Source organism: Euprymna scolopes, chromosome 19 (assembly GCF_053919585.1).
Source record: "Euprymna scolopes isolate OS-2025 chromosome 19, ASM5391958v1, whole genome shotgun sequence".
NCBI classification, from domain to species: Eukaryota; Metazoa; Mollusca; class Cephalopoda; order Sepiida; family Sepiolidae; genus Euprymna; species Euprymna scolopes.
In genome coordinates this window covers 16,030,899-16,051,817 of record NC_136500.1, presented here as the reverse complement: position 1 = coordinate 16,051,817, position 20,919 = coordinate 16,030,899, and the positions used below count along the sequence as shown (strand labels likewise).

Sequence of the window (20,919 nt, the reverse complement as noted above, 5' to 3'; positions counted from 1 at the left end):
GATGCTTTGAAAACTTGAACCAGACAAACATATGCATGATTTTAATCTTTTTTTTTTTTTTTAAATTCCATTTTTACCCCAAACAAGGCACAGTACCGCTTTGATGTAGGGGGCAACTGTAGCAGGGATACTATGTAGGGAGCTGAGCAGCAAGGTGTCTGTTCACATTACACTTGAACTTCTGCATGTCAGTAGTTGGGAAAACAGGAACCCAAAAGGGAGTTCTAGAGTCTAACAGTTCTGAGGAAGAAACTATTAGAGTAGAAAGCTTTCTTACATCTAGGGATCTTTACTGTGAAGGGGTGGAATTTTGCTGATTGTCGGGGGTATTTAGGTCAAGGGGGTACAAGTGCTTGTAGTTCGTTGGAGCATCTACCATTAAAATACTTGTAGAACAGGCAGAGGAATGCAATATTTCATCGATGGGACAGCTTGGATGAAATGAAATCTTACAGCGGATCAGTTTAAATGTTTGATATTCATTGCAGTCAACTTCTAATTCCATACGATTTGGATATTTGTACTGTTTACTTACAAGACTGGCTAAAAATGTCACGGTCAAACTTCTCAATATGAATTGCTAACATTTATTAAGCCTTCAACAGGACACCATGATTATACAATGGTCCAGTAACCCATTTACAATGAGCAGTGTCTGAGCAAAGGCTGATAAACCTCCAACAAGGAAGATCCTATTAGTTTATTCATTACATAAATCCAGTCATAGACACACGTCTGGTTTATCTAAACTGCCATCTTAGTTTTCCTGGCTAATAGCAACAAACAAGGGTGATCACTCAAAAAATTTATCACAAACGAATAGAACTCTTTATATCTGAATACAAGGGAGATAACTTTACAGTAATTCAATAACTCATCTATAACACATAGTGCTTGAGCCAAAGCTAATAAACCTCTAATCGGGGAAAACCCCAGTCTCTATTATATGGATTCTTCAGGCTATTGTTCTAATCGTAAGTGTTATTTTCACACTGTTTCAGTCGATACAACCTCCGACCTTCTTTAGATTTATTTTGTTGAACTCTGGAATTTAGAACAATCCAAATTGAATTGATTTTTTTTTTTTGGGGGGGGGGGGTCTTTATGCTTTAAGTTCATAATATCTTCAAATATTTATTCATGATGTTTGGTTTGATTGTTTTGTAGGGGAAAATTGTTTTTCTTTTGTTTTTGGCTTTGCAGAATATGATTGAGTTTTGTAAATCTTTTTTTTTTTCATACTGAAAATATGAACTTTGTTTTAAAGGAGACAGGAAGTTATGCATTGATGAAACAGAGGTCTTCTACCTTCCCTATCCATGAATCATTTGAAGTATGGTAAAATTAACATTTTCAGAGATGGGAAATGGTGGTGAAGCAAGACGAGGCAAAATGTGATGGAGAGATAAAGAGGGGGAAAAAACAGGAAAAGAGAAAGTTAAAGCCAAATGTTCATATTTCTATTTGCCTCTCACTATGAAATTATTAAAACAACCATACTTGCATTCCAACTCTGACATCTATCCACAAGCCTATATCTCATTATCATCTCATCTATTCACCATCTGCTTTTTTTTTCTGATCTTGAGTGATCTCATTACATAAGGAAAAATAACTGTTTAAGGAGAGAATAACTATATTACTACTGATATTTCATGTTTTAACCAAAACTATTTGTGTAAACATGCTGTATAACACTATGTCCTGGGCAAAATTCGCTAAACTTGCTCATCGAAAACTTGGGTGGTCAACGGTTATGAGTGTTTGACACATGCTTAAAAAAGTCCAGATTGCTTGAAGAATGATAAAATGTATTTTTCAAAGATGCCAGAAAAAATAGACCTCTCAATGATAATTAGGGGTAGCAAATATCAAGTGTTGCTATATAGACACCTGCTACTTATATTGAAAAGGGATTTTATACAGACTTTATCTTCTATTTGTTGATTTAGTTTTGCTAAGACACAGTAAAAGATTGTCATGTTTGTTTGCTTGGATGGCAGAACTTCAGCATAGTTTGATAAAATTTCAGAACAAAGGAAAAGAGAAAGGAAGAGGAAAATGGGTTTGAGAGAGAGAGAGAGCGAAAAAAAAAAAAAAAAAGAAATCAGAGGGAGAAATGCTAATCTTTAAATGACAGAGGAGGAAGAAACCATAAATTTACAAAACCGATTATTTTAGCAAATAATACAGTCTTTTTTGCCTCAGCCTGCAGATCTGTCTGGTCTTAACCCTCCCCTCCTCCCGACTGACCCAAGATATATATCCACATTCTGTGAATTACGAAAACCTTAGTTAGTTTGAAATTCCCACTAGAAAGCTAATTTAACTTTGTTTTAATCTGACAAGATTGCATAAAAAGCAAACAAAAAACATGAAAGAATCCAAGTAAACAAACTTTTCTTTGTACAGACTGCATCTGGAATTGTTTTATGCAATAACTGTTTTCATTTATAAAAAAAAGGTTCTCCTAGTTATTATTTTGATTGTGGAGAATAATCCAGTTAATTTTCATAACTACCTGCAGCTGCAATAGGCCCATGTCTGCTAATCGGTGCATCTGTAAAGGAAAAGCTCAAACCTGACGATGAACAACGAGCGGCTAGCATGTTAAAGGTATTGCCACCTGAACTTAGGGTCATGCACGTTTTGTGTGCTCTGAGCATCAGAGCATTGATTTCCAGTGATCAGTGAGTGTCTGGAGACATTTTGAAGGGTTCATCATCAGATGAAGATAAAAGTGTAGCCATGAGGACTTCGTGTTTCAGGGCTGGCCATGGCCTGGTTATATTAATTGGTTCCATGAAGCATGAGTGTGTGAACATTTCCCAGATGTGGTTACACTGCCCTGCACTGCATGTTTTGCTGATGCTTGGCCAAAGAAAGAGGTAGCACAGAGAACTGAGAATATCTCTGGCTAGAGTCTAACTACCCAAAAGATATTTTCTTTGTTTAAACAAAATATCTCACTGAATGGGAGTCACGCTGGGATCAGTCTTTGTGAGAAAAGCAATGTACAAAGATTATCTGCAGATAAGCTCCTGCTTGAATGGATGGGTCAACCTCTGGGTGGCTGTTTACTGACCACTAACAAAAGGCCAAAGTCAGTCAAGGGTGAAAAGATTCAAGAAGATGGGAAGGACAGGTGAGTATAGTTTATCTCTGGAGAAGTAAGAGTGATAGTTGGAGTTGAAGTTGATTTTCCAGAGAGCTGCTGAGCAATTGGGCAAGTGTGCATGTCTGGACAGGTTGGGTATCCTGGGAGCTCTTCACTGAAGAACTGTGGCTTATGTGTTTTGGTCTAGTCAGGAAAAAGTCTTACATTAGTAAAGCGAGTACCACTGCAATATCACCAATAAAATTAACATTATTTGTTCATAAATTGGGTTTATGATTTTTTTTTTCTGAAGAAAAATTCTTTGTTACAGGACTAACGGGATTGGACAACAATTTTGGACTGGTACAACAATTGCGGCAATTATGGTCAGTGTAGTGAACGCACAAGGCCATGTTCATATTTGTTAAACTACTTTTAACATCAAATATTCAACAACGTTCAAAGTTTGATCTGTACTTTTAAAAATTTAGTACGAGTAGGGATACCCGGTTGTGCCCAGAATTAAATGAGGAATCCTATGCTCTTTTGCTCCCAGGCCATAGCACTAATTACCCCTTTCATTCTTATTAAAAATTTATATTAAACTTGTTCAGTGGGATTAAAGGATGAAATTGGCATTGACTAGTTTCAAGGGATGTAAGTAAAGTAATTTTTTAAAAATTACTTAGTAAATTTACACTTCTTCGACCGGTCTTACTAAAAATGTATGCCTACTTTATGTCCGTCTAATTGCTGCTGCTAATGATTATGAAGCAACTTTGTTTAAAGCCACTTCCGGTGTTTGCCAGTGGAAATTATTGTGTGCTATTTAAAAAAAAAATATTATCTTTGTTAAAAAAAATACAATAATGTTCGGACAAGTGATCTTTTCCTAAGAATTTGTAAAATACAATAACAGATCTGCATAAAATAAAATTAGAATTATATTTAGTAATTTACACTAATTTTGGGGGATTCAAAAACAAGAAAAAATAGAGTTGCATGTTGTTAGTTTTGTTTTTTGTTAAACATTTTTGTAAAAAAATTCTTTTTTTTTTTTTTTTTTTTTAGAATTAGGGAAATATTTAAAAAAAATAAAATATGAGACAAAAGTAAAAAGAAAAAGAAAACTCTGGCCTACAAAAATGCCCAGACAGTCCCATCGACATTTCCAAGTACGGACGCCTCGGATGATTAGCAGTTATCTAATGCCTTTCGAAGTATTCTAAAACGGATTTTAGTCATGTCAAATATAGAAAAAAAATACAATATCTATTTAAATTTGGCAAGGTTGACTTGAGATGTCCACAAGATAGCGGCCGTGAATGAATGCAAAAAATGGAACGGAACGCATATTTAAGCGAAACGAGATTATTGCGCCAACTGTACAGCCTAGCAAAAAAAAAACTTGACTGCTGAAACTGTTAGCCCCCCCCCCCAAAGAACGAATAATAAGCGTGTATTAATTTTTAACTAATATATACTTGCTATGAATATGTTAAAAAACAATAACAAGAACAAAAAACAGTGTTTATTTTTGTTTTTTTTGGTAAATAAAACTTATTTTCTTAGGGGTTTTGGGGTCGCTGTCTGATATTCAACCCCGTCTTAAATTTACCGTTTGCATGGTATTATCCCCTGAACCCTGGTACTACACACGAGCGCGCGGTAACACACACAAATTTACATTAGTTGTCGACAAGTACTTTTCCTGATTTAAGGTGTTTATTATCCAATGTATTGCATGTTGTTTTCACTGGTTGCCATGTGTTGTTTCCGCGCGCGCAAAAACAACACATGGCATTCCGTTGCATTTTTTACATTCGTTCACGGTCGCTATCTTGTGGAAATCTTAAGTCAACCTTGCCAAATATAAATATTTCATAAATTAATAATTTTTTATAAGTATAATATAATACTAAAAGCGAACACAAAACAATGAAAAAAAAACCCCCCAAAAAACAACTGAAACAATAGCGTTTTATTTGCACACACTGGGTCACCTAATTTTCCGTTACGTTTCTTTCTTTTTGTTTCTCCTATATTTGACATATGACTAAAAACCGTTTTAAAATACTTCGAAAGGCATTAGATAACTGCTACTAGTCGTCCAAAGTGCCCGTACTTGGAAATGTCGATGGGACTGTCCGGGCATTTTCGTAGGCCAGAATTTTTTTTATTTTTATTTTTGACTCATATTTTATTTTTTTTTTAAAATATTTCCCTAATTCTGAGAAAAAAACCCCAAAAAAACAAAAGCATTTTTTTACAAAAATGTTTAACGAAAAACAAAAACAGAATGAATCAAAAACAAATGAATGATCGAAAACTCAATTTTTTTCTTGTTTTTGAATCCCCAAAACCAGTGTAAATTACTAAATATAATTCTAATTTTATTTTATGCAGATCTGTTATTGTATTTTACAAATTCTTAGGAAAAGATCACTTTTCCGAACATTATTGTATTTTCTTTAACAAAAGATTATATATATATATATATATATATATATATTTTAAATAGCACACAGTAATTTCCACTGGCAAACACCGGAAGTGGCTTTAAACAAAATTGCTTCATAATCATCATCACCAGCAATTAGACGGACATAAAGTAGACATACATTTTTAGTATGACCCCCTTCTGCAACCTCTTCAAAGCAACTCTGGTATTTTCTAATAATCAACAAAGTCTCTTTAATCACTGAAACCTTTAATAAACACTGAATCATGTAAAAGATAAATAAAGTATGTTTTCTGAAGCTTCAAACTTTAAAATGGCAATTTTTTTAAAGTTGCAGATTTTGCAACTATTAATTATTTTGAGTTCAGCTTGGTTTGACAATTAAGTGCGAAGAGACTGACATCCGAACATCGATTTAATGAGAGAAACATTTGATGAATGAATTTCACAAAATGGATTTGCTAATTAGCCACCTTGTTAGTGCAATTTGACCCCATTAGATTATTTTCTTTGGGGGATATGTAAAGTCCCATGTTTACATTGATAAACCAGACAACATTCAATGCGTTATTGTCAAAATACAGTCTAATTTAATGTGTAGAGTTTGTAGAAATTGGACAAAAATTACACACAAGCAGTGGGGGCCATATGCCTAATAATTTTTGCATGATAAAAATAAACATTTTTCTTTGATTTATTTACATTTAAAGTTTGCCCTCTCTGTAACCCCCCCCATATATATATATATATATATATATATATATATATATATATATATATATATCTATGAGAGAGAGAGACTAACGACAACAGTTTATAATAAATTAATGCTCGTTATTCATCTATACTTCTATTGTTATATATATATATATATATATATATATATATATGCATACAGATACACAATATTTATTTTATATTTACAGTAATTAAAATGATTTAATAACAAAAAAGAGGATAATTACTAAAATTTTGGAATATTTGTTCATTAATTTTCAAGGGAGTTAATTTAAATGAAATTAACATTGCTAGCCAGAAAAAAGATATTAGCAAGACGTGTTAGAAAGAAAGGAAGAGAGTGAAAGCTCTTTTGTATAAATAAATAAAAAATTATATTTCCTTTTTATGTATGTGATATGCCTTAAAATAAAAAGCAACATCTAATTTTCAAGAAAAATTTTCAGATTTTCATAGAACACAAAAAACTGTCACCAATAATAATCAATAATCGTGTTTGAAATCTTTCCTGAAATGAGATTCTCTTAAAAACAAAAAGTTCAAAATAATAACGCAATGGAACATTGTAATAAACACAATCAAATATTAAAAAAGTGTTATTTAAAATAAAAAAAGTTTATTCATTTTTTTTTTTTAAAATGCTGAAAATCAACAAATGGCGGGGAGGAATATCAGAAGATCTATGAATTAACTTTGCTGTACAGTTAACAACTTACAGCTCAATCTATGGTAGAAATGCAGTTTGCCTTATCAATTTTGATTTGTTCAAAATGAAAAGGATTTTCTACAAAATGTTAAAGAGAGAGGATGTAGGGAGAGATGATAAAGAGATGGAGGAAGAGGGGTAAAAAAACAGGTCAAAGGGAAAGAACATCTTTAATATAAAGATTGTTTCGGGCTTTCAATTCATCTTTAAGTCTCGTCATCTCTGCTTTCAGTTCAGCAGGGCTCAAAGTTGAAAGAGGCAATTTCTTTACGGCCAATAAAAATTCCTCAATTATTTGCTCGCCTTCCTACAAATGGAAAAAGAATGGAATTGAACATTTGTACAAATGGAAATAAAAAATGCTTAAAATTAAAACAAAACTAATAAAGAATAAAGAGAATTTGTGACAAGATATTAACGTCTTAATCTAAACTAATAGGGCCTGTGGAAATTCCACAGGGACTCATTCATAAATGGAGACACTGTGATATCATTGTAGCTCTTTTGTTAAAACTGCAAAAGTATTTATCTAAGCTAGCAGGGATGCCTGGCGTATCCCTATCATAAAGTACGCTTAAATATATTTTAGTTCTTGCAAATTTTGTATATATTATTATAGAGTTAATGTTCTATTGATTTTTATATATTATAAAGTTGCAATTGCAAAAATAAAAAAAATATATCCATATGACTTGGGTACATCAGCTTGAATCAAAACCAAAGCTTATGAAAAAAAAATATATGTATATATACATTAGCATTGGTACAATTAATCGGCATTCAGAAAAATCGGAACTTTTGGGGGGTATCGGAATCAAAAAATTTATGCCTTATGTCCGATTCCAAAATCGATTCTTAATGTTTTTCAAACTTAATTTTCAATTGCATGTACTGATATTTTTAAACTATTAGTAAAACTAAACTCTATAGATCATAATAACATCTAAATATGTAAATTTTTTTTTATTTGCATAAAATAAATAAAACAAAACTTGAAACTTCGAAACAATTCACTAGGTAAACTCTACAAGAATACAGTTTATTTACAAGGTATCGAAAAAAATTGTTTAAATTACAGAAATATTTTGTCAAGAAAAATAATATCAAGCTAATTAAATAATAGAATATAGAAAGTTTTGTTTTTTAATCTTTAATTTATCTATTTTATGGGTTTATGCTTTTGTCCAGTAGGTTTTTGTCTGCTCCCCCACTCAGCATTGACAAATATGACAAGGAATGGACAAAATGTTGAAATTAATTTGTGAATTTTAATGCTTCCATGTGAAAAATTTGAGCATCAAATTTTCTTTGATTCTGACTTATCATTTACTAAAATATTTGTTTTGTTAGAGATAAATTATGTGCATTTATTTGGATGGTTGGTTGTTTTTTTTGTTTTACGGCATATCAACCCTTTCTGGGTTATTTAATGCCGAATCCAGTTAGTTTGGGAATAGTATTCGATGTTGTATCCAGTTATTTTATATGAGATTTTTATTCTTCAAGCTCCTTGTATTTTCAATCGTTAGTTCGTAGCTTTTGGTTTGGTTGTTTTATAGTGGGTATGTTCTCTGCCTTGCAGAGTATATTTAGGTTTTGCAATAGGAGGGGGAAAAGGTTACAGTATTATTGATCGGTACATTTTGGGTTGGAAAACCAGTCAGAAAGAGGGAGGTGGAGATAGAAAGAGAAAGCAAAAATAGGAGGATGGAAAAGTGGGAAAAGGCAGGTTGTTTTTGTTTTTGCAGAATATAAGGTTTTGGGGGTTATATTTTTTGGAAGAGTCCTATTTCTTTAATGTAAGATAAGATTTTTCCGGTGTTGTTCTTTTTGAAGATTTTTTGAAGATCTATTTCTTTGTAGTGTTTTTTCCTAATTTGTGAAAGATCTGTGCACTCAGTTAGTAGATGTTTTACAGTAAGTGGTGCTTGACAAGGAATGCATTGGGGTTGAGTTTCTCCTTTTAGGAGGTAAGAATGAGTTAGGTGTGTGTGACTTATTCTAAGTCTTGTTAAAATGACATTTTGTTTTCTGTTTGTTTTTTGATAATCCCGCCTCCACTCTCCAAGTGTGGGTTGTATATTGTATAATTTACTATTTGTATTTTTATTCCATTGACTTTGCCATTTCCCAAGTATATAACTGTTGATCAGGAGTCCAATATCCGGAATGGGATCCTGTGCACATCAAGGTTCAACTTCATTGTCCCTGATTCCCATGTGACTAGGGATCCAGATGAATATTATTTTCTTTTGGTCGGTAATGAGATTTATTTTGTTTAGGAGTTTGATCATTATGGGGTTCTCCTGTTTTCTATTTTTTATAGCGGTTAAAATGGATAAGGAGTCAGAGAATATAATGAATTTTTCTGAGTTTTCCTCAGCAATGATATCCAATGCTAAATCTATGGCTCTGGTTTCAGCACTAAATATAGAGGCTTCATTTGGAAGTCGTTTGCTAATTGTTGTATTGTTGTAGGCACATCCAACTTTATCGTTATCCTTCGAGCCACCTGTGTATATGTATGTATAATCAGAATAGCATAGCTTGATATTTTCAAGTTCTTCTTGAAATATGGCAGGATTTGTTTTTTATTTTCAATTAAGTTGAGCATTACATCTGGTTGTCTCATAGTCCATGGTGGGCTTTCGGATATTATAGAATGGTGGATATTTGTTATTGGAATTTGAGATTCTTCTATACTGGTTTCCATTCGAAGTCCAAAAGTTTTTATGGCTTTTTCTTTTCTGTTAAATAGGTTTCTATATTTGGGGTCAAAGATACATTGATAAGCAGGGTTTGTTGAGCAAGACTTTAGTTTCAAGTAGTATTGTAAGCCAAGTTTGTGTTGGTTGATTTTTACAAGCTATCTTTCTAACTATATTCCAGATTTGTTTTGTTTTGGTGTTAGAGTTCAGCTGCTGATATAGACTCTCCATGACGTTCTTTTGGCCTCCTTAATTGTCCTATGGGCTTTTGCTCAGTTTTGTTTGAATTGGTCTAAATTGTGGGTAGTGGAATGACTTTTAAAGTTTCACAGTGCAGCTTTACGTAATCTTCATTAAACTAAGGTCTTTTATATTTTTTCGATTTGGAGTCTTAAGGTATATATTCTCCAGCTATTGACATCAAGATATCAGTGAAGTGTTCCATAGAGTTCTCTGGTTCATCTTTGTCTCTTAGTTTTGCATTGCATTGGGTTTTATATTCTTCCCAATTAGCTTTGCTTAGCTTCCATCTGGAGAGGTTATCTTCAATCGGGATTGAGTTTTCAAGTATGATGGGAAAGTGATTGCTACCACATGAGTCATCATACACTTGCCAACTGTAGTCCATTAATGTGGCTGGATCGCATAGCGACAAATCAATGGCTGAGTATATACCTGAGGCAGGGTGGAGGTATGTATTGGAGTTTTGGTTCATGAGGGACAGATTGTTATTGTTGATGATATTTTCTAGTTTTTACCTTTTGCGTTCATTTTATTGCTTCCCCATATGATGTTGTGGTTGTTGAAGTCTCTTAGTAGGATGTATGGTTTAGGAAGTTGTTCTATTATTTTGTTGACTTTGGCTTCATTTAACATGGAGCAAATGTTGATGGTTTTATGCAAAGTGGTTTTCACAGCAATTGTAATGTGGTGTCTAGAATTACTTCGCTCTGAGGGATGTCGTTTTTAACTAGAATCGATACACCTCCAGAGGCCTTCTGTCCAGTATTATGTATAAAGTTGTATTGGGTGTAGTTTTTTGTAGTGATGTTATCGTGTGTCTTCAGAAATGTTTCCTGGAGGCAGATGATAGCAGGTCGTAGGTTAGATATTAATAATAGTAATTCATTTATGTTTGCTTAAGTCCTCGGCAGGTCCATTGGATAATTTTGTGTGTCATGGGTTTGGATCTGGGTCAGGGGCATCAGGAGGTGGAGGGTTATATTCTGTCTCCATTTTTTCATGTCGGTCAATTTGTTTTTTCGTTTCAGGAATGTCTTTATGACTTCCAATTTCTTTTCCTGAACGTTGCCATGGTTTTTCTCTAATTGGGTGTTCGTTTTCATTCTTTGCTTTCTTTGCTGGACCATCTTTTTGTCCCTTATTTTGTCTCTCTGGTTTGTCATTGGATCGCTGCGTAGATCTGCTTCGAGACCTTTATTTAGGTCCATGTTCCTGGAAGGATTTTTCTTTTGGAGATGTCACCTGGGAAGGTCCCTCATTTTGTGTGTCTGTGTTGCTTGCTATATTTTCATTTTCTGTTTGGCAGAATCTGGCTTTTGGAGAAGTCTTGGTCTTGTGTGATAGTTTGTGTCCAATTCCATCAGAAAAGCTTTCAGCTCTTTTAACAGAGATCTTAGTTTTTTTAACATAGGCATCACCACTTATCAAGGCCAAGAGGCCACTCAAGGATAAGGGTTAAAGAGTGTACAGTAGAAATTGGACAATATAGTAATCATTAGTAATGAAAATTTGGTAAATTTGATAACTTATATGGAACGACTCATCAAGAACTTATTAACTAACACAACCATATTGTAGTCAGCCGGAAAGCAGGAAAACGGAAGACAATTCCACAGGCGTGCAGTTCTAAGAAAGAAGCTTTGTTCATGGAATCTACGTTTAGGTTTAGGCACAGATAAAGAGTGGGGGAAATTATTGATAGTGTTTACAGCAAGACGAGTGTTTCTTGTGAAAGTTTGGCGAGGGGGGACCATAGATTGAAGCTCAGTTGAACACTTTCCATGAAAATAACGATACATCAGAGACAAACTCGCAACATCTCTTCTGCGAGATAGAGGTTGCAGGGAGGAGAAAAGGAGATCTCCTACGAGGCTACAAAGTCTATTTTGAACTCTATCAAGGCAGGACAAGTCCTTTCTAGCATCTCCTGCCCAGATGTGGCAACAATATTCCATACTTGGACGTACCTGGCTCTTATATAGATAGAGAATAACATCAGCAGTGAGATATTTACCGGATCGATAGAAAGATCCCACCATTTTTCCAGCGGCCTTGGCAACAGATTTGATGTACGTGTTCCATTTAAGATCAGGAGTAAAGGTCAAGCCCAGAAGCTTGTCAAAACTTGAGGCCTCCCCAAGAAGAGAGCCATTCATTTCAATTGATGCCAGAGATCAGAATGTTGATGATGAGAGAAGCTTGGTTTTAGATGCATTAAAAGTAACCAGCCATTCCTTTCCCCATTGTACTACGTGTTCAAGATCAGAGGAGAGAGAATTGGAGAGAACTTAGTCGTTTACTGTCTTAGATGTGCTACCATAAATGGTAGTGTCGTCAGCATAAATGTCTACAAATGATGTAAGGATGTGATTTGGAAGATCATTAATGTAGATCAGGAAAAGAGTTGGCCCCAGAATGGACCCCTGAGGGACACCGGCATTAATACTGTGAGCTTCTGATTTTTGCCCCTCAACTACTACTCTTATGAACCTATCAGAAAGAAATGATTAAATAATTGAGAAGACATTTCCAGCTATACCATAGCTAGAGATCTTATGAAGTAAACCTTTATGCCATACCCTATCAAAGGCCTTAGATATGTCAAGAGCAATTGCCCTAGAAAAGTTGCCTCCGTCGAGAGATTTGCTAATCCTATGAGATATAACTGTAAGCACATCTGCTGTAGATCTAGCAGAACGAAAACCATATTGAGTGTCACTAAGAAGGTTATTTTTGTTGAGATGGTTGATTACTTCTGTATTTAACACAGATTCCAGCAACTTACTCTTGACGCACAGGAGACTTATTGGCCTGTACTGAGAGGGGGATGAGCGATCACCTGAATTCTTAAATACAGGGCATACTGATGAGATTTTCCAGGGAGATGGGAAACTATTCGCCTTAAGACAACGTTTAAACAGTTTTGTAAGTATGGGCGCTAGTTCAGGTTGAAGTTTTTTGAGTATTATAATTGGAATACCGTCAGGGCCAGTTGCTTTACTGGAATCAAGGTTTTTGATTAGTTTGGCAACATGACGTACAGATATACGTATATCACATAGCGTGTTTTCTGATACAGGAGGAAATATTGGGGGTTGGCGGCCTTGGTCTGCCTAGTTCTGTTATGATGGGTCGGAGTTCGTCGGTTTTTATTTCTGAAAGTTTGTTGATGATGGGGTCAAACTTTTGGCTTTGATGGGTGTTAGTTATGGTGGTGTGTGTTTTTTTTTTTTTTTTTGTCATTTCCGAGTATGTTGGGATGGTGGATTCATACATTTTCCTGGCTTCTGGGAAAGAGATATTTTTAGTATATTTTATTTTAGTGATTTGTTTTTCATTTTGCCAGGTCTTGCACACTCTTAAATTGGCTGAGTGTTCTCCCTTGCAATTGGTGCAGGTTGGTTTTTCTTTACAGTCTTTTTCTTCACAATCTGTTCCGCTCTTATCACATCTTCTGCACACAGGGGTTCGGATGCATTGATCTTTGTGGTGACCGAACTTTTGACAATTGAAGCACCTGATTGGTCCTGGTATGTATGTTTCCACCTTGACCATCGTGTACCCAATTTTTATTTGTGGTGGGAGTTTGGTTGAGTTAAAAGGTTCCTATTTACAATGTCTCCCCACGGGACAGAGTTAGACACAAGTTCTTCACACCTCACTACTCCTCTAGACGTGTTCAGAAATTTGTGTGAGTAAACTTTTATTTTTATCCCATCGAAAGTTGTCCAGTTTAGGAGTCTTTAGGATTGGGCTTCTTTATCCACTTGGACCAATAATGTGCCATTGGTCATTTTTTTTTTTTTTACTGAAACAGGTTTGAGGCTTTTCAGAGTATTTTCAAATTTAAATGGTGAAATTTTGGTAAAGGATTCTTTATTAGTAGGTTCTATCACTATATATATTTAGGGTAGGTAAGACTAGGGTAATTTCCTTGTTTTTGTATCTGTTTTGCTTGTGGTTCTGATCTATCGTCCAAGTCAGATGTCCGAGACATCAGAGGGAGTTCATTTTTTTTTATTTTCTCCACATTATTTTTATTTGAATTCGCTGGCCCTGGGCTCTGCCACCCTCCACGAAGTCCAATTTTTATTGGGAATTTACCAAGGGGGAGTTCCCATTCGCCTTGGTTGAGACAGGGGATACCTTAGCCAGTATACTCATATTTTGGGAAGTTTCCTCGCAGCTACTCATCTTTTTTTTGTTCTGGAACATTTGTTTTTATTTTAGTCCAAGACAAATCCGATGTGTATGGAGTAAGCTTTTGGTTCTCAAATATGATTGACCCTCAGCCACCACTTTCTACTATATTTTTGGGTATATTTGTTAGTGGGATTGGTATGGGTTATATATGGTGGGGCTTGACATAACCAGCTGATTGATCGGATTGGGCCCCTCCAACCGACAGTAGAAGGCCAAAGTGGAGTGTTGCGCCTAATACCTTTATTTTCCCTAGGTATCAGGTGCTCAGCCACCAGGATCCTTTTCCCAGGCATCACGAGTCGCCACCCACGGCCAACAGGTGGCCCCATCGAGGGACTTTTACTCTCTGCAGGGAGGCAGTCAGCGTATTCTAATGCCCCACTGACGGGGTTGGGAAGTAGGGAAGGAAAAAGAAAGGAAAGAGGAGGGGAAGAGGAAGGGAGCTGTTGTTTTTGTTTTTGCAGAACATAGTTAAGTTTTACAAAAGAGAATAGAAAACAAAAACAAAGTCAATGTAGGTGCATTTCGTCTCAAGAAGCCAATAGACAGCCTGATCTGGTAGCACCAGGCGTTTATTTGGAGGATATTTACTTTTTTAAGCGATTACGCATTGTTTTACGATTTTGTCAATCGAACTTAAGTTAGTGGTAAACAATTTAGCTAACATCCATAAAGAATTAGAATGGCTCAGAAATGATTATTTTATGTTAAATTTATATTCTAAACTGAACTCCCACTCTAAATACTAAAATTATTGCTTTTCTTTCTGTCAAGTTTTTTTTCACACGTAATCACCTATAAAAGTAACATTGTATTTTGGAATTGAGATTTAGCTGAGTTATTATTTGCATCTCGATTTTTTTTTTTTTTTTACAGCAACGCAATTTAATAACCCACCAATTTTTTATAATAAAATAAAATTTTCACTTCATTCATAGAGAGAAGGCACTGAATAGTCAACAAAACCCATGCCCTCTCCATATTAAAAATGGTTTTCTAAATTGTAATATTATTTTAGAAATTTCTTCGTAAAAATGGGAGGGGGCGGTAAATATTTTGTTCTCACATCGTTTTTTTTATTTTGCCTTTCAATCATCGACTATTTTCAACTGTTTATGAAAACTTTCAAGTATTATGTAGCATGTTGTACATTAACAACAATCTGATCTGGCTTTGTTTTAAATCAAAAACCTTTTGTTGTCTGACAATTTTCAATCAATTACAAGGAAAACATTTCAGAAAAAATATACACGGAAATTAGCAAATTTCCGAATTGACAAAGAAAAAAAAGAAGATATTTATAAATTTGAAAAGAATCGAAATTGGGAATTGTATTGGAATCGGAAATTTAGAATGAAATCGGTAACTGTATCGGAATCAGGAAAAATTTTGGAACCATCCCATCACTAATATATACATATAAAACTTGAGTTCCTTCAGCTAGAATCGAAACCAAAACAAAAACTTAAGAATTCTTGGTAAAGTTATTTATTACAAGAAATGGAAGTCTATAACAATTAAACCACAGTCACTTGGATGTAAGCGTGACACAAAATAACACATGCTATCCTATTAATCTATATAATTATAAAACTCAAATGACCTTGTAATGAGTGATGCAACCCACTTTCTGGTTTATGAAATCTGGTTGCGCATGTGTGCATAAACATTAACCCATACCAATGTAAACAAATAAACACAAATCGCTTCTTTTGTAGATTTTGACCTGCGCACTGAAATATTAACATTATTATTTTGAAATTATTATTTAACATGGGAAGAGTGGGGGTGTTTTGCAACTATTCTTTATTACAACAATACTGTCGCTATTTTCTTACACCTAAACAACTAAAACCCGTTGACAAGCATAAGAACAATTGTAGTAAAGACAAGACTACTACTACTACTACTACTCTCTATCCGTCCCTTTTCCTTCCTTCCTTCTTTTTTTATTTTTGTTTACATTTCTAGATCCAAAATAGTTGTGTGAGAACAGTGAATTTGTTGACACATTTACTAATCTGTTTCAATATTAGTTTTATTTTATTTATTTAGGTTTTATTTTTTGATTCAGGTTTTATTAATTATTCTTTTTAAGATTTTAAGTTTCTATAACTTGGTTGAAGGATTCCAATATGGGTTTTTCATTCTTATCGGTAGGTTCATGTGCGTTTTTCTACTAAATGACTTTCGTCGGCGTTCGGTTCATAGGAAAATCATGTTTAATTTTCTATTTTTGAGTGCTTATTCGGAAAAATAGGTAACTTTACACGAATAGGGAGGATTTTTTTTTTTAATGTTTGAGTGATCCGTCCGTGATTTTTCATTTTAATATACTTTCATAGAAATGTTTCTGTTATGTCAAAAAAAAAAAAAAAGCCTATTTTCTTTACGTCACAAGTGTCACGCTCATACATGAATTCCATAGCTAATATAACATACTGACCCAACGGGTCACGAGTAGTCTAGTATATAGATAATAATGAATAGTCTAAACTAAATAATAACACAAACAGTTCTTCACTCTTCAGTAGGCTTCTTTTCTACAAAATAAAACTGAAAGTATGAGATTATGTAATGAATTCATTTAGGATCTTAACACTGCCAAGTCTAATTGGATCTATCCTGTTCAGACACAATTCTTGGGAGATGGTTATTAATTTACTCTCATAAAATAATTTGTGTTTAATTAAACCCACAAATTCCCAACAGTTGTGAGTAAACATAGTAATTTATATTCAATTAATCATATACACAAAAATGTATACAACATTTGGAATATTTTTCATGTAAAAAATTCCCAGTATCTCTGAAGAAATCTAATGAGATTCCAACTGAAGTGTCTTAATAAATTATAGCATTCAACAGAGCTGCCAGTTGTTGCAATATATGTTTAAAAAAAAAAAAAAAAAAAGAAAAAAAAAAAAGAAAAAAAAAGGGTATGATTACAAACATTTGGGCGATTCTATTTATAAACATATCTAATAAGAACAAAATAATCAAATTCCCAAACCGTTTTAAAACACTGAATCTTTAATTATTCAGTGATATCTTTCTGAACACTAAAAAAAAACAAAAAAAACAAAAAAACTATATTTATGCTAATTATGGCCGGATTAATTCTTTGCCCTAAAAAGCTTCTTAAACTCGATTTATGTTACCATTTTTTGATTTTTTATTTTAAGAATGACTTTATAAGCAAGAAGTTATGAACCCAGCATACTTCCACTAAATTCTAGAACTTTCCCGGCTATTTCATTATATTCCAGGTTTCATACAATATGAATTCCAGAACTTTCCAACATTTTCAGGAACAAGGATGTAGCATCAATAAATAGGACACAAAAAACTAAACATATTTTATTGTCTATTGATTCTTATAATGAAAAACAAAAAAAAAAAAAACAAAGAAAAACTGCCATTGGATGGAAATGAGACCCGCGCTCCTTTCTCTATATTTAGAGAAACGCACCACAAACTCGCTTGTTAAGTGAAGAAATGAGAAACTTTGTTTTACCTGTTTTTCTTGTTTTCTTTTCTTCTTTGCTGGTTCATCATCACCTGCCAATTCTGTTTCTTTCAGATCAATATTTTGAAAATCTTCAAGTTCTTGTGCTTTCTTCTTAGCATACTGAACAGTAAATAAAGAGTCAATAAAATATTATTGTAAAAAAAAAAAAAATTAAAAAAAAAAAAGATTAAAAAAAGATTGAAAAATATTGGAAAAAATATTGAAAAAATATATCGATAAAAATTGAAAAAAAAAAAAAGGAGTTAAACAAAAAATGAGTAAAAGAGAGAGAGAAAGGGGAGAAGGAGAAAAGATGGATAGATAGATAGATAAATCTTCTATCTATATATATATATGTATGTATGTATGTAACGTGACGACGACCGGTTCTACGCATGCGTCAGATGACGCCATGACCTGATTTACTTTAAATAGTTGAAGAACTGACTAAATTTTATGTATGTCGTGTTAGCTCAGTTGGTTAGCGCGTTGGGTCGTTATCTAAATGTTTTCGGTTCGAATCGTGGTGTGAGATGTCTTTTTTTTTTTTTCTCCGATTTTTTAGATTTAAATATTGGACCAGTGTTATTTAAGCCATTTTTCACATAACGTTCATTTTTCTGTTTTTTTTTTACTTCGCTTATTCTTAGGTTTTCATTACACCCCTACCCCCGACCACACACCCCAAAACACCCGGGTACCCACTGATTTTTTAAATTTTAATATCGAAACAGGCTTATTTAAGCCATTTTTAATGTGTTTTTTTTTTTTTGTTTTTCTGTTTTCGATTTTTACATTTAACATCGTTCGTTTGCCTTTCGTAAGTTTTTTTTTTTTTATGTTTTGATTAGCCCCCCCCCCCGCCTTATTTTTCAGATAAGTTTTTAATGTTCGTTTTTCTGTTTTCTTTTTTTACTTTGCTTATAACAAACAAACCTGGTCATTGACCTCATTAAAAACAAGTGCTATTGTTTACGACACGTTTTAAGTCTCCAAGCATAGTTTTGGGACAATTGAAGTCAAAAATCACTGATCAGTCACACAATGATCTACAAAGCTATTCTTGTGATATGTGAGGCAAAACTAAATTGTCTTTCAGAAAATCATAGGTTTATATGGTTAATATACCTGTTTTCAACCGGAAAAAAACGATATAACTGAAAAAAAAGGCCTAAAATGGAGATATTTTAGTGACAATTTTTGTTACCTCACCACAAAGAAGAGCCAAAAATCACTTTTAGACATGAAACTAAGGGAAGTAAATAATCATTTTCGTTTAACAATAGTATAAAATTGCATTTGTGCAAAAAAAACGCCGCTCATAGAACTCTCTTCGAATTTTACCCATTCTCCTCAATTACAGGCTGTGACAATTTTTTCCCGATTTTTGTCAAAAAATGCGTCTTTTTGACAAAGATCCCTCTAAAATGATGACAAACGAAGCAAACACTGTCCCTATGGTCATTTCTCAGTAACCTTGATCAGTTAGCTTTCATTTAAGCTTTAGAACAGCAGCAACCGGCTAGCGGTTCCCAAAATATTGCCCGTTTTGTTTGACCGGGTGAAAAGTGAAGCCGAAAATAATTTTTTCTGTAAAAAAAAAAAAAAAAAAAAAAAAAACCTGCCTTCAATTTTCGAAAAATCAAAAATCCCTTCTATACAACTTGTCACTAATATCAATCTGAACAACTTGTATATCAGGAATTTTTGATTTTGGCCAAATTGAAGGTGTACATTTTTTTTTTACAGTAATATTTTTTTTCTCCAAATTTGTCCCCCAGCAGTATTTTTCACAGTTGATACCAAATTATGTGCTAACAAAGTGGTCATATCACTTCTGATAGGTTTCCACAACTATTCCCTCCAACAGGGTTGAAAACTAAGTGACTCACCCTTCATTTTTGCTTTGAGGGTTTCCCTTGTGAATGATTTATATGTCATGGTAGGCAGTATAGGTTGGATGTATAGAAGTAACATTTCACAGCTCCATCGTATTGTTTGAAGTCAAGGAATACCCTCATGAATTATTCAAGTGTTATGGGTGAACTGAAAAGAAGGTTTTCACGTGGAGCAGGTGTGAAAAATCCTCCCCTTAACATGAAGGAAGTTGTGTGAGATCTTCACTTGTATGTGTGTTGTATCAGTAGTGAGGAGAAACAGTTCTGACCTAAAAACGTAGTCCTTTTAACTGTATGTAAATAGTCATGATGGCTATGTCATTCTGATTAATACTTTTTCTTTTTTCAGAATAATTCACATAGCGACCCTCTCTAGTAACAACTATGGTTTTTGAAAAAAAGAGAGGGCGAAAGAAGGGATCTACAACAACAGGATACTTCAATTTGACGAAGGAGGAGAAAGTGAAATACCACGAAGATGCAGTACATAAACGAAATCCACCATCTCCACCTCCAATAAAACTTCCATCAAATGCATCAACACCCTTAAATGAGGAAAAACCAACGACTTCAACATCTGGAAAACGTGGCAGACCACCTTTAGAAGCAGCAGCGATGACACCAAGAACGCAATCACGCCAGAAGACTGAGCAACAACGAAAGCGACGCAAAACCGAAAGAGTGTCAACAGTTCGTCGCTTGCTGCAATTAGCAACTTGGCAGAAGAGGAAGGGGGCAAATACTGAACATGTTGGATGCAAAACGAGCTCCAAAAACATTATGGAACTGTACAACCGAGCACTTGGTCTTAAACTATCTCCCTTTTGATAACAGATTTTTGCATCAGTACTAGTATACTCTTGTTATGTTGTCTTCTGTTCATTTCAGACATTTCTAAACTTAAACTGGGAATCTTATGTATCCATTACCCATCATTCTTCAATAAAAAGATGTCTTAATGAGAGGTTAAGAACCCTTTTTGTTATGTGTTGTTGAAAACTTCCAGTATCCCAAAATTCGGATGGGTTGTTACCATAACCTGGCCAAAAAAGGCAATTTCTCATCAAGATCTGGTATTCTCTCCATTATTTTTGGATTCCTCACAAAATTCTGGTTAAGAAAGATGGCCTAACACTTATGATTGATAGGTTTTGAGTAATTTTCTTAAATAGTTTCGCAATCTGCAGGATACGGTCCTTGGGACAAAAAAAACGCGAAGTGCGATTCCGGCCGTCATGAAAGAATTGCTTGAAAACATGGTTTCCCATCAAAATTTTGTATTCGTTTTTGTTTTATTGGATTCCTCGTGAAATTTTGGTTTCGAAAAATGGTATAACACTTATACATTATCTGT

At 34.0% G+C, this 20,919-nt stretch overlaps 2 protein-coding genes across 2 annotated transcripts in view; one reads left to right on the top strand and one right to left on the bottom strand.

Moving 5' to 3' along the window:
• The first annotated feature begins 858 nt into the window (after positions 1-858).
• Positions 859-20,535, top strand: LOC145303447 (uncharacterized). The gene is made up of 2 exons (XM_080144781.1): positions 859-974; positions 19,915-20,535. Exon 2 carries the CDS (start codon positions 19,950-19,952, stop codon positions 20,391-20,393), a length of 444 nt encoding a protein of 147 aa, XP_080000907.1. The 5' UTR covers positions 859-974; positions 19,915-19,949; the 3' UTR covers positions 20,394-20,535.
• Positions 6,877-20,919, bottom strand: part of LOC145303446 (DNA mismatch repair protein Msh2-like) — a 107,277-nt gene continuing 93,234 nt past the window's right edge. The window contains exons 26-27 of the mRNA XM_080144780.1: positions 17,674-17,787; positions 6,877-7,309 (exon numbers count right to left, since the gene is read on the bottom strand). Of these exons, the coding sequence (XP_080000906.1) occupies positions 7,154-7,309; positions 17,674-17,787 (270 nt within the window). The 3' untranslated portion in view covers positions 6,877-7,153. The remainder of the gene's footprint in view (positions 7,310-17,673; positions 17,788-20,919) is intronic.

Coding starts and splice junctions, on each gene's coding strand:
- LOC145303447 (XM_080144781.1), top strand. CDS start 19,950: ATGGTTTTTGAAAAAAAGAGAGGGCGAAAGAAGGGATCTACAACAACA.